Source organism: Staurois parvus, unplaced genomic scaffold, assembly GCF_062004578.1.
Source record: "Staurois parvus isolate SC_StPar_1 unplaced genomic scaffold, SC_StPar_1.0 ptg000298l, whole genome shotgun sequence".
In the NCBI taxonomy this organism is placed as follows: domain Eukaryota; kingdom Metazoa; phylum Chordata; class Amphibia; order Anura; family Ranidae; genus Staurois; species Staurois parvus.
Window position 1 is genome coordinate 764,734 of NW_028318094.1, and position 14,356 is coordinate 779,089.

The 14,356-nt window shown below is 44.0% G+C and overlaps 1 protein-coding gene across 3 annotated transcripts in view; it reads right to left on the minus strand.

Annotated features, from left to right (window-relative positions):
• Positions 1-7,801: 7,801 nt before the first annotated feature.
• Positions 7,802-14,356, minus strand: part of ANXA6 (annexin A6) — a 158,212-nt gene continuing 151,657 nt past the window's right edge. For 2 of the 3 annotated variants that reach the window (XM_089682788.1, XM_089682789.1), the window contains 2 exons: positions 11,136-11,159; positions 7,802-8,214 (listed from right to left, as the gene is read on the minus strand). In XM_089682788.1, the coding sequence (XP_089538914.1) occupies positions 8,155-8,214; positions 11,136-11,159 (84 nt within the window). In that variant the 3' untranslated portion in view covers positions 7,802-8,154. The remainder of the gene's footprint in view (positions 8,215-11,135; positions 11,160-14,356) is intronic. The other variant, XM_089682790.1, reaches the window with a different exon arrangement.

Below are 14,356 nucleotides of genomic sequence, written 5' to 3' on the forward strand. Positions count from 1 at the left end.
GTTAAAATGCTGAAACCAATCTGGAGAAGGAAATTAAACATTTTAGAACACTACATCATCAGTAGTAGTATCTCATCAAATGTGGTGCAAACCATTGCAAAGATATAGGCCAAATCCATTCTGTAGGAAAGCTGTAAAATCCCTTAAAACAGGATGAAATATGTAATCAATGACTGTCACTCTGCTGATCCTCATTCGGAAAGTGGTAATGAGTCATACAGAAGCTGTCATTAGATATCTGTTCTTATATCGTATGTTCTTGTGTTTAACGTTGAAAGAAAGATTTGCAACATCATCACACAAGGTGTATTAGTCACACACAATTATTTCATGTCTTTCATTGAGACTACCATTTTATAATGAAGTCATTGCTCTTGTTAGCGTTGTCAGTGTCACTTGACAGCCGGCATTATTTTTAGGTTATTGCTATTGTATAAGATAAATGTCAGGCATGCTATAGAGGTTAGAAATGCTGTTACGTCTTCTCTCACATGAAACAGAACATGCAGAACGACATCTGACAGCCTCTGTCACTTCGAAGGAATTAGCTAAAAGCGCAGTTCTAATTATTTGCACATTTGCTACTTGATAGCTCTTGAAACGTAAACGATATTTGCACTTTTTACATTTGAGCATGTGTTAATGCAAGCTAAATGCATTTGTGTTGCCATCCGTTTTCTAGAGTATTGCGTTGCAGTTTTTTATTGTATAAATTGAGGGGCAGTTTTTTTTTTTTGTCCATATGAGCCATTATTTTTCTTACATTTTTGTAAAGATATACTTTTTTTTGGTTTTCGTTAAAGAGGTTGTAAGGTCAATTTTCTTTTAACTAAAACAAGAAAGATCTTATACTTACCTGCTCTGTCCCCATCCCCAAACCTCCTCTTTTGGGGTCCACCGCTAGCGATGTCCAGTCTGTCTCCTCTCTGTGTGCCACCATAGGAAGTGTGCTCCTATAAAGGCACATGTGCATGCTCGCTCCAGAGCCGGGCTGTGTGCATCCATAGACAGACTATACAGCCCCCCCAACTCCCTTTTTGCTGGTTTTGATTAACAGAGGCAGGAGCCAATGCTGAATCGATTTAGGATTTGGTTATATATTTCAGGACGGGGGTGGGGAAGCACAGCAACTGGAAGGTTTTATACATAAAATGCATAAGGTAAAAAAACATTTACCTTTAGAACCACCTTTTTTTGCCGTCTTTGTACTATTGGGAAAATTTCTCTTTACCTCCTGTCCCAGAGATACAAGAAGTTATTGGAAATTCCCCCTTAGGTAGCTATTTCCAGGACAGGTGTCCCCAATGGAAGAATTCCCGTTACCTCCTTTTCTGGGTACAACTCGAATACACTGCTCAAAAGAATTAAAGGAACACTTTGAAAACACATCAGATCTCAATGGGGAACAATATCATGATGGATATCTATGCTGATATGGACTGGGTAATGTGTTAGGAATGTAAGGATGCCCCATCGTTTGATAGAAATGAAAATTATCAACCTACAGAGGACTGAATTCAAGGACACCCCAAAAATCAAAGTGAAAACATTATGCAGCAGGCTAGTCCATTTTGCTGAAATTTCATTGCAGCAACTCAGAATGGTCCTCAATAGTTTGTATGGCCCCCTACATGCTTATATGTATGCCTGACAACGTCGGGGTAGGCTCCTATTGAGACGACGGATGGTGTCCTGGGGTATGACCTCCAAGATCTGGACCAGGGCATCACTCAGCTCCTGGACAGTCTGAGGTACAACCTGGCGGTGTCGGATGGACCGAAACATGATATCCCAGAGGTGTTCTTTTGGATTTAGGTCAGGCGAGCATGTGGACCATTCAATGGTATAAATTCCTTCATCCTCCAGGAACTGCCTGCATACTCTCACCACATGAGGCTGGACCTTGTTGTGCACCAGGAGGAACCCAGGACCCCCTGCACCAGTGTAGGGTCTGACAATGCCATTTTTCCACTGGTCTGCTGTCCCCGGTGTTGGCATCTTAACTGTGACCACCCGGCTATAACAGCTGGCTGCCTAGTGTACATGCGTGAGCCGCGCTGTGCATTGTGAATGGTCCAGCAGTCTTCTGGAACCTGTGACGTGTCCCAGAAGACTGCGGGGAGGGAGGGGGGAAGAAATTGTCAACACCCGGTACCCGCTCTGCCCCCCCCTTAAAAAAAATGTCCCATTTCTTAAAGAGGAGCGGGGGAGGAGGCCTTAAAGTAGATCTGAGTATAAATGGGATAACAGCCATTGTTAACATTATTTAAGTCTAGTTACTCAAGATCAAAAAAATATACAGTGTATTACCGTTAGGCCCTGTTCACACCAGAGCGTGGTGCGGGAAACCCACATTTCATGCACATGTCCCACACCACATTTAAAACACACCTCAGCTGCAATCTGCACTGGTGTCGGTATTATTTTAATGACACCCCAAATGCAGTGCGTTTGCCTGCATCGGATCGCAGGGTACAGAAGTACTTTGAGTTTCGAAAAGCAATGCATGCACTACTTTGGTGCTGTGCGATTTGAGCCCATTCAGACTGATTAGGCTGAAATCACACCGCACTGAACCGCATGTGAATCACACAGGAACGCACGCCACATTCCTGTGTGATTTCTAGTGTGAACCAGCCCTAAAGGCAAAGGCAGGGGTTTTACTAACTAGCCAATGAGGATGTCAGATTTAAAATCTAATCTGTAGCAGAAAAATGACAGAATCTGACTTGTTATAAATCCAATTATACCTGTTATATCTGTATTGATGAAAGCAATGATAGATATGAGACTTGGGTGAGCATTTCTGACATGTGTATAAGTATAGCAACTATGAAGGCAGGGGTTTTACTACCGTAACTGGCCAATGAAAATGTCGGTTTTAAATTCTAGCCTGTACCAGAAAAGTGACAGTTAGATTCTGACTTATTCTAAGTCCAGTTCTACCTGTTTTATCTAACACAGAATTCATCAATACATATTATGAGAATTGGGTCAGCATTTCTGACACCTGTATAATTACAGCAAACATGGGCTGTGGTTTTGGTAATGAGGTCAAAATGTTCTATAAACAGTTCATGTGAGCATAATTTTAAAAAATAAACGTGAGATACATATAAAATCTAAGTCTTTAAAATGTATAAGGTCCTGTGCGTTTATGTGCCTGTGGTTTAGGCTCTCCTTTACCACATTTTAAATGCTCCTAGTCCTAGACCACATGGAGATCTCTGTCTGTTTGGCTTTTACCAATGCATTTCCATGCTGTGAATTTACTACAATGTTTGAGTCACAGTTTCCTGACATTCCATCTTACTCTGCAGGTTATGTAGCCTCCCTGGCGGTATTCCCGAGTGTAGCTCGGGGTAAAGTTTCAGTACCACAAGCGGTAACCCTGAGCTACACTCGGGAATACCCTGCGGCGCTGCTCCACGATCCCTCGATCACTTACCTTGTCCTGCGCTCCCGCGATGTCCCTCCTGCAGTGTCCCCTGCAATGTTATCCGGTGGATGCCGGCATCTGTCATCTGGGTTCCGTCCCCTGCAAGCATCGGGACGTACGGGGGAACGGCGGGGAATTTGAAAATGACAAAAAGTGACATTCACTAAAATCACTGAAATCACATAGTAAAACATTACTGTATCAAACCATTTCACATACATTTTGTCCCGAGTGCTTTGTCCTGCGCCCTGCCTACATTTTTACGGTTTTCTGCCTGGAAACTGAGAAATGTCCATGGCGTCCAAAAAGCGTCCCTTTAGGTCAAAAGCAGTTTTAAACCAGCTAGAGAGCAGCGATAGTAAATCAGAACCACTTGCAGAATAGAGTGATGATTCGTGGGGAAATTCGTCATCAGGCACTGAAAACGTTTTTGCGACTTTGCTCAGCGATGTGTGAACTTCAAATTTCAGTGTTTTTGGTTTGATATTATTGAATTAAATTTATTATTATATTATTATTTTTCTGATTATTTATTAAATTATAATTTTTGATTTCGTGTTTCAAGTTTTATCCTACCCGGGATGTTTACTAGACTCTTGTTTGGACAGATTTCAGTGAGTTATTCCTAAACATTACAGGCCTACAATAGAAAAATGACATATTTCCATGCAAAAAAATGTACCGCTTTAAGCACAGAAATATGGACATAATCAGACTGCTAGGGAGGTTAAAGAATGAAATAAGGGGGCTGCTAGTTGTCTGGATGTGTTTGGTTCAAGGCCCTCTGATTCACTGACCACCAGAAGTATGCAGCAAGACAAAGCTGAAATAAATTCTCTCAAATCAACATGAACTATTTTTAATCCTTATGCTGCCAGCATTAGTAAGTAGATAGGAAGGTATATTATATTTACTTGTTTTAAACTTTTTTTTCAGATGTCTTTATTTGCTTCCTGGTTTCTAGCCTAGGCCAAAATGATATTCATCCCAGGAGCCCTAATGGACATTTTTGTATTTTCATTCAGAGGAGAGGAGGAGGACTTTCATCTAAGTACACCCTTCTGCCTGCATGCCTGAGCAAAAGACCGATGGATTCCAGGAAGTAAATGTTACATGAATCATCTTATCAAGGGATTGTTCAATAAAAGCATGGAGACATGGACGGCCGAATTTTAAATATTAAAAATGAATTAAATAGCATTTTTGGTTTGTGATGCACACAGACAGTTAGGCTCCACTCTTCTGAGCAGTTGTTTGAACTAAATGATCCAGAAAGTATTAGGATTCATTTTACACAGGGCATTTGTAAAACTCTTCTCAAATGATGGAAACTGACTGTTGGAAAACAGAGGTTAAAAAAAAAATCAGTTTAGCCGCGTTTGCATAACATGTTTAGCCGCGTTTATGCACGTTTGTGTTTAGAAGCATTTTTTTTTAAAGATAACCTCAGGAGACCCTCTCAAATGCCCAGAAAAATAGTAAATGCACTAAAAAAGGCTACTAAAATACCACGTGAGTTATTTTATCAAGTCATGCGGTATTTTAGTAGTGAAAAGCATGCATTGATGTTTCAGCTGTCAGTGGAATTCTCACTGACAGCTGAATGTAAAAGAAAGAATTGCCGGCAATTAAAAGAGAATAAAAAAACGATGTGGGGCCCCCCCTCCCATCAATACCAAGCCCCCTCCCAAAGGGGGCTCATGTCTAAACCCTGGTTCATACTGATGCACTGCGATTTCAATACATTTCAAATGTAATTTCAGGAGCAGTTGCAAAAGATTCTGATGAGATTTTACACAGCTGCAGATTCCTGTTCTGGTTAATTTTTATGACATTAGAAATAGGTGTATCTCACCCTGAAATTGCACATTACATTTGAATGCCTATGCGTTTTTACTGCTATTTCCATTCAAGTCTATGGGGCTCAAAAATGCACCACATCGCATCAAACACACACAGGACCCTTTTGGAAATCACATCGCGTTTGGAACGCATAGGTGTAAAATCTCCATAGAAAATCATGTTAACTCCCTTGACATGCGACTCTACAGTATGCGTTCTGGAACAGTGTGAACCAGGACTGAAGGGATGCAGACTCTGATTTTCGTCATTAGAGTCTTGCAGGTGCAGCAGCTGATAATTATAAAATCACTCCCATACAGATTCACTCCGACATAGACACAGACAAACAAACAGCTATTTCTTCAGAATAACAAAGGTAGGAATCTGCAGCAAAGTTTGGGTATTGAATAAATGCTGTCTTAAGTGTGAAACGTGTTTACCTGCCAGTCCCCCACTGTTTGAATTAGTTCAATAAAGTGAATTGTTTGGAGTGCAGCAGATTGGACATCCTTTGTTTTCATCTATGCAGCACCAAGCTGGGCCAGCACCTACAGGAGGAGTTGTGCTTGGATATTGGGAGTCTCTCTACCTTGAGCAGCGGTAAACATATACCTGCGAAATTGGGTGTAGCCAGGTTCAGGTTGGGTCATTCTGCATAGCAGAGCAATGCAAACCAGTGTGCTTACACTGTAAAACACACACACAGCACACAGTAAAACGGCACACAGTTAACCCTTTGATCGCCCCAGATGTTAACCCCTTCCTGCCCAGTGTCATTAGTTTAGTGTCAGTGCTTTTTATTAGCACTGATCACTGTATAAGTGTCACTGGGGATGTCACTGACAGTCAGTTCCCCTCCAGTGTCAGAATGCCCGCCACAGTCCCGCTATAAGTTGCTGATCACAGCCATTTCTAGCATAAAAAAAATTCCAGTATATATACCGCCATTTGTAGATGCTATAACATTCACGTAAACCCATTAATTTGCACATATTGGGATTTTTTTTTTTTAGCAAAGACATGCAGCAGAATACATTTTGGCCTAAATTTAGGATGATATTTGATTTTTAAAATTTTTTTACTGGACATGTTTAATAGCAAAATGTCAAAAATATTGTTTTTTATCTAAAAACTGTCAGTCTTTTTTGTTTATAGCGCAAAATAAAAATGCAGAGGAGATCAAATACCACCGAAAAAAGCTCCATTTGTGGGAAAAAAAGGACATAAATTCCATTATGGGCACAGTGTTGCATGACAGCGCAGTTGTCAGTTAAAGTAATGCAGTACCATATCGCAAAAAATGGCCTGGTCAGGAAGGGGGGGTAAAGCCTCTGGAGGGCAAGTGGTTAAACTTACGTATAAAACTGCACAGTGGGTTTCTCTAGAATCTTCCCTTCTAAATATCTGGGTTAAGTTTTTATCCTCTAGGAAAATATTTACTATTGTGAGCAACCACATTACTGGCAGAGATAGTGCTCTCTCGCTGTGTTTCTTGGAACTTTCTTTAGCCACAAGCTGTATTAAATCCTAATGTAAGAACTAAAATAACCTATTTGCAAAGTTTGGAAATACCCGCTGAAGGCAGGAACCTCTCCTTCATTCATTATGTATCTGGTGTCAATTCTTCCTAAGTCATTGACCCAGCACAGTCATGTAAGCAAGTAAAGTGAGCACTCCTGATTTCAGGGTCTGCGAGCCAAAAGTTCTGAAGCCACTATATCACTATGGGAGCCAGGAAGCAAGCATTTTAGATTGGAAGGTCAGCACTGGCTGCCTCCCTTTTTCGCTGTAGGGGTTTTCCGGTGAACAACCAGCCAACCAAGGGTTGTATTTAGAGTCCTTGCTCAGCATAGCCATTGTTTTCCTTGTTAAGGTGCTCACTCAGGCTAGTGAATAGAAAAAGTCTTCAGAGTGGCTTTTAGTAGCTAAATGGATTTTGGGTACTTTCTGTAGAAACAACGGAGTATTGACCATTACACTTTTCTAACTTGCACTAACATCCAAATTTTTAGGACAAGCTTTCGCAGTATATCCATTTCTTCAAGGTCCAAGCAGTCCTAAGTTTTTTTTCTTTCACACAATCATCCTTGCTTCTATGCTATTCACCCCTTTTCAGTTTATGGGGCCCGTGTCCTTGCCCAAACTCAAAAAAGCCTATGAAAAAGGTATCATGGGGCCCCCTACTGACCTCGGGCCCTCGGGCAGTGCCCAAGTTTCCAAATGGTCAGTCTGCCCCTGCCAATGAGCATGCATACACTGCAGATTTATACAAAATGGATTATGAAAGCTACATAAACATGTACTCTTTACAGCACTGTCTCTGTGACTCTCCTCCCATTACTATGCTCCTTGAATTGCCACACAATTGATTGGTAACTTATACTGATACTGCTTCTCCTTCTTCCAGTCTGAGTACTTCTGTACATGGACTATCTATCTCTACACACACACACACACACACACACACACACACACACACACACACTACTACAGTATACATATTAAATAAATATACCAATATGAGATAACCACTGAGACACTTTATTTGATCTTGGCTGGATCCTATCGCCATTGTGAAGGATCTAAATTTGGCTTTGATGTTGAAAGTACCATCATTTTGCATCTTGTACACAGCAGTATCTGGTACAGGAAGGTAATGTATATTCCTTCCACTAAATTTCTTCCAATCTTCTGTTCCCATCCCATTTCCCCCAACTATGTATTTCTTTGGTGCACAATCGATTTTTTGGTGACATTTTAGGTGAAGTTTCACAGTTCTCAGAAAATCCACAATACTATCTACCATGAAGACATTTGGTGTGTGGGCTTCCGCCAACAACTGACAGGTTCAAGGACAACTGGATATTCTTCTTTTAGTCGTCTCCTCCACAGATGACCAGTAAGGCTTTGCGATAGTCCCCTGATGTTTCACCCTGCAAAAAATAATTAAGAGAAGTCTGTAAAATTGTACACGAGATTAGACAAGGTAAGACCAGAGGAAAGCATTTTTATCTTTGATTCAATTTATATTTTCTAATAGCAAATTAAATGGTGAGGAAATTCATATGTACCAGCTCAGGGGCTCCAATGAAAAAAAAGGCATCCAAGAGGTGCTGGGACTTTGATATGAGTTCAAACAAGGTAGTGAGAGGCCAAAAAACATTTGAACAACTCAGTGGCTCAGGTTAGGCTGCTCACAACAGGCAAGGCCACCTTACTGTGGGTACTGCAGCAGGTTAGCAGAAAAAAGTGTGCATACATGGAAGGAGCGCCAGACCAAAAGATGTTAAAAGACAGCCAACGTGTTTCGAGGGTCCTAGGAACTCCCTCTTCATCTGGGCTTCAGTAAAAATGAGAACCTTGAATGGACTCAAAGAAAGGCTTTCCTGTTTGAATCTGAGCAGGGGAGCCGATTGCTGGAGTAGGATTCCTGACCAGCAGTCAAAATGAGAACCCTGATAAGAACCCTGACACATTCCCAGTACCTCAGTGGCACTACCAGATTTATCCAGCAGGTGGTACTGTGCATGAACTCGAATACAATTCCTGCACCAGGTACAACCAGGGATCTGCAGGAAGTTAAAGTGGAGCTATGGACAAAATCAGAATTTACATTTAAGATGCAGTCTGTCACTAGCATTAACATAACACTCACCCTATAACACAGTTTGATTACCTTTACCTGTCCAATGCATATGTGTGGCAACATGGCAGGTAGGCTTTACTGCCCATGTGCCCCACTAGGGTATACACCATTTTTAGTAGCATACCACTATGTACAGTGAAGTACTTTAAGGTGGCATTCAGAATGAATGGTAGTACATGGGGGTTCTTTTGTTGCTGGTTGCAGGGGATCCAAATTCCATACAAATTACTACACACTTTTAAAAGGGGTGGTACTGGTAGGTGGTGGAACCAAAGGATGGTGCTCGGAGGTAGATAGGGGGGAGACAAGGGGTGATTTGGAAAGGGGGAGTTCATGCACTTATTCTGTGAGGAAAAAAAGCCCTGAATACATCACACCGACTAATTTAAAGCGCAGTAATGTGTGTTACCATGGTGTGGACAAGCCCTTATGCACAGTCCACCGAACACTAGTCTCTCCAAAGGTTGACACAGTTGCTGATCAAATACAACTATGGTGCTGGTCCATTGATATATTGGAGAAGGGAGTGTTGCCATCCTAAGACAAGTAGTGTGTTTCACCAAGTGAAAATAAAGGAAAGAATAGAACTACAGGCCCATGTCATTTTAATTTTTTCCATCCGTATCCCATTGGGGAAATTTACCTTCACTTCCTGTCCCATAGCCAAAACAGGAAGTGAGAAAATCTCTGTAAATTAAGGGAATTCTTTAGGGACCCCCAGGTCACCATACCTAGTGTCCCCATTGGAAAATGTCCCATCTATTACTTTTCTGGTGACAACCCAAAATTTAGGGTTTCTTTTATTTTCACTTTTGAAGATAGTGGTAAACATAGCAGATAGAGAGGGAAAATCTCCCTACTGGGGATGCAGACAGCAATAAAAACTGACAGGGGTTCTAATTCCTCTCCACTCTATCCGAAGCTAAAAAAAAAAAAAAAAAAAAAAAAAAAAAAAAGGTTTTGCCTTAATTATACTTTAACAAAAGAAAACAAATGCCAATACACCAAGAATCAGTAAGCTGCAACATATAAAAAATGTGTTCTTGGGTTTAGATGCACTTTAACCGCTCCACACCGACAGTATGCAAATATGTGGCCCCAATGAACTAGGCTTTTGCCATGGGGTCGCTAATTTGTGTACCTGTCTTTGCGCTGGGAGCATGCCGCACGGCGTGCTCCCAGCACTGAGACCAGGGTCTCACTGAAAGCCCTGGGTCCCATTCTAACAATCGGGGCTCAAAGCTCCTGATTCAGAGTCACCTGACCGCTGTGATATCCTTTGATTACAGTGATCAGTCACTTTTAAGTCCGCCCCTGTTTTTTCTCTCTCTGAATGGAAAAAGATAAATTATAATAATAAAAAAAAAATAAAAAAAATACCTAGATGAAGGTTTGATCTAATTCCAGGGTTAGTGTTTGGGTCAAGATCAGGGTCAAAAGGTCAAGGGTCAGTATTTTTTTTTTTTTTGCTCAGGATTTTTTTTTCATTTTTAAATTCGTATCAGTGTCAGTTAAAGCGGAGTTTCACCTGAAAAAAAACAACAAAAAAAAAAAAAACAGCAGCTGCAAAAACTGTAGCTGCTGACTTTTAAAATACAGCCACTTACCTGTCCCTCAGTCCAGCGGTGTCCTCACCACAGCTGGTCTCACCGGCCAACTTCTCTCTCTAGCACCGGCATCTTCAGTGTGGGCACCCGGCTGTGACAGCTTGTGGCTTCAGAGCCGGGTGCCCACTGCGCATGTGTGAGGAGCGCTGTGCTTTGTGAATTGTCCCGTAGTCTTCTGGGACCTGTCATGTGTCTCACAAGACTACGGGGAGAGGGGGGGGGGGGGGGGGAGTACAACTTCCGCTTTCGAATGCCTTAGGCGATCACAGCGGAAGGGGGTACCTGTCAAATTTGGGTACCCGCTCCCCAAAGGTGCCAATCCTTAATGAGGAGTGGGGGAGAAAGTCTTAAAGCGGAACTTTCCCTTTTGGGTGGAGCTCCGCTTTAATGGCAGGGTAAAAAAAAAAAGAGCAAAATGCTCTTTATTGTTTCTGGGCCGAACTACGGGTACAAACAACAACTAACATACACATATGTGGTATCGCTGCGAACGTCAGGAGTAGGAGAAATACTTTTGTAAATACACAGCTAAGTTAAAATAAAATACATTTGTTTACTATTTTGGGCCAGTTTTCCTTTGATAATAAAAAGAACCATTTACCTCCAAATGAAAGCCCAGTTTGTCCTGAAAAAAGAAAAAAAGTATAATCCACCTGGATGCACAAAGTACTTGCGATGATATGTACGGTTTTGCTAATACATGTCAAAATTGCAAAGTTGTGCTCTTAGGCATTAAGATTTCTTTTACCCTTAGGCACGGAGGGGTTAAAAGCATTTAAATGACTGCAGATCTCAAAAGCAGAGCATTCCATACATGTAAAAATCAAATGCCAGGCTATCTACAAATTCACACAATTTAAAGTGGTAGGGGACATGAAAAATGTGTCACAATCCATCATTTTTATGTCTCACAATGGATTCTCTTTACAGTTGTGTGGGAAAAGTTCATTTCACAGCTGGGAGCTTGCTGCCTTGTCCAGAATAAGGAAGGTGAACATCTCTGGCACACTATAATATTTTTTGGGGGAGAAGATACCTAGTTTTGATAGGCACCTGCTCCCACTTTTCCTTGGATCACCTAGGCCAGTGGTTCTCAACCTTTCTAATGCCGCGACCCCTTAATACAGTTCCTCATGTTGTGGTGACCCCCAACCATAAAATTATTTTCGTTGCTACTTCATAACTGTAATTTTGCAGTGGGGGGAATAGCGTCCCATCGTTGGCGTCAGTGGGGGGAATAGCGCCCCATCGTTGGCGTCAGTGGGGGGAATAGCGCCCCATCGTTGGCGTCAGTGGGGGGAATAGCGCCCCATCGTTGGCGTCAGTGGGGGGAATAGCGCCCCATCGTTGGCGTCAGTGGGGGGAATAGCGCCCCATCGTTGGCGTCAGTGGGGGGAATAGCGCCCCATCGTTGGCGTCAGTGGGGGGAATAGCGCCCCATCGTTGGCGTCAGTGGGGGGGAATAGCGCCCCATCGTTGGCGTCAGTGGGGGGGAATAGCGCCCCATCGTTGGCGTCAGTGGGGGGGAATAGCGCCCCATCGTTGGCGTCAGTGGGGGGAATAGCGCCCCATCGTTGGCGTCAGTGGGGGGAATAGTGCCCCATCGTTGGCGTCAGTGGGGGGAATAGTGCCCCATCGTTGGCGTCAGTGGGGGGAATAGTGCCCCATCGTTGGCGTCAGTGGGGGGAATAGTGCCCCATCGTTGGCGTCAGTGGGGGGAATAGTGCCCCATCGTTGGCGTCAGTGGGGGGAATAGTGCCCCATCGTTGGCGTCAGTGGGGGGAATAGTGCCCCATCGTTGGCGTCAGTGGGGGGAATAGTGCCCCATCGTTGGCGTCAGTGGGGGGAATAGTGCCCCATCGTTGGCGTCAGTGGGGGGAATAGTGCCCCATCGTTGGCGTCAGTGGGGGGAATAGTGCCCCATCGTTGGCGTCAGTGGGGGGAATAGTGCCCCATCGTTGGCGTCAGTGGGGGGAATAGTGCCCCATCGTTGGCGTCAGTGGGGGGAATAGTGCCCCATCGTTGGCGTCAGTGGGGGGAATAGTGCCCCATCGTTGGCGTCAGTGGGGGGAATAGTGCCCCATCGTTGGCGTCAGTGGGGGGAATAGTGCCCCATCGTTGGCGTCAGTGGGGGGAATAGTGCCCCATCGTTGGCGTCAGTGGGGGGAATAGTGCCCCATCGTTGGCGTCAGTGGGGGGAATAGTGCCCCATCGTTGGCGTCAGTGGGGGGAATAGTGCCCCATCGTTGGCGTCAGTGGGGGGAATAGTGCCCCATCGTTGGCGTCAGTGGGGGGAATAGTGCCCCATCGTTGGCGTCAGTGGGGGGAATAGTGCCCCATCGTTGGCGTCAGTGGGGGGAATAGTGCCCCATCGTTGGCGTCAGTGGGGGGAATAGTGCCCCATCGTTGGCGTCAGTGGGGGGAATAGTGCCCCATCGTTGGCGTCAGTGGGGGGAATAGTGCCCCATCGTTGGCGTCAGTGGGGGGAATAGTGCCCCATCGTTGGCGTCAGTGGGGGGAATAGTGCCCCATCGTTGGCGTCAGTGGGGGGAATAGTGCCCCATCGTTGGCGTCAGTGGGGGGAATAGTGCCCCATCGTTGGCGTCAGTGGGGGGAATAGTGCCCTATCGTTGGCGTCAGTGAGGGGAATAGTGCCCCATCGTTGGCATCAGTGGGAGGAATAGTGCCCCATCATTGGTATCAGTGGAAGGAATAGTGCCCCATCATTGGTGTCAGTGGGAGGAATAGTGCCCCATCATTGGTATCAGTGGAAGGAATAGTGCCCCATCATTGGTGTCAGTGGGAGGAATAGTGCCCCATCATTGGTGTCAGTGGGAGGAATAGTGCTCCATCATTGGTGTCAGTGGGAGGAATAGTGCCCCATTGTGGGTGTCAGTGGGAGGAATAGTGCCCCATTGTGGGTATCAGTGGGAGGAATAGTGCCCCATCATTGGTATCAGTGGGAGGAATAGTGCCCCATCATTGTCTCGGTTCCTAAGACCATCGGAAATATGTGTTTTCCGATGGTCTTAGGCGACCCCTGTGAAATGGTCGTTCGACCCCCAAAGGGGTCGCGACCCCCAGGTTGAGAACCGCTGACCTAGGCCATCCAATCAGAAAATCAGCCCCCCCCCCTCTTTGCCTGCAGCCTTCTGGGACACATCAGTCTTAAAAGGCTATGGGAACTTTCACAATGCGCAATGCAGCTCGCACATGTGCAATGGGAAGCCAACTGTGATTCACAGCTGGCTTCTGATAGTAAACATTACAGCGACGGGGTCCCAAAGACCAGTAAAGAACCACCATGGGTGAGGACAGTGCTGGATTCCTGGTCAGTATTTGTAGCTGCTGACTTTTATTTTTTCTTTCTAGGTTGAAGATCATCTTTAAACTCGTCTTCCCACCCAAATTAAAATCAAAGTTTTAGCTAGTATTCCACATTGGTATACATTTTTTAATACATTTTACAGTATGAAATAATTATGAGGCTTATATCCCAAAGCTTGGAGGCACATGGCCTCAGTTTTAGTGGTTACAAAAATATGCCTTTCATCTGTGGCTTGGCTTATAATACAACAAACCCCGATATAGCAGAAACATTCCAGAAACACTGGAAAGCACACTAACTATATTCCCTATGCACACATTTCTGGAAGTATGGCTCATCAATGGAGGGTGCTGTAGCGGCTACCAGCTAGGACTGGAAACATCATAGGCAAACGTACATATTCATTGGGACGCCATCCTTTTGCATGTGGCGATTTCTTTTTAGGAATTAGAAGATTCATTTGGTGGAAAAGACATTTTATGGACTTTTTTATT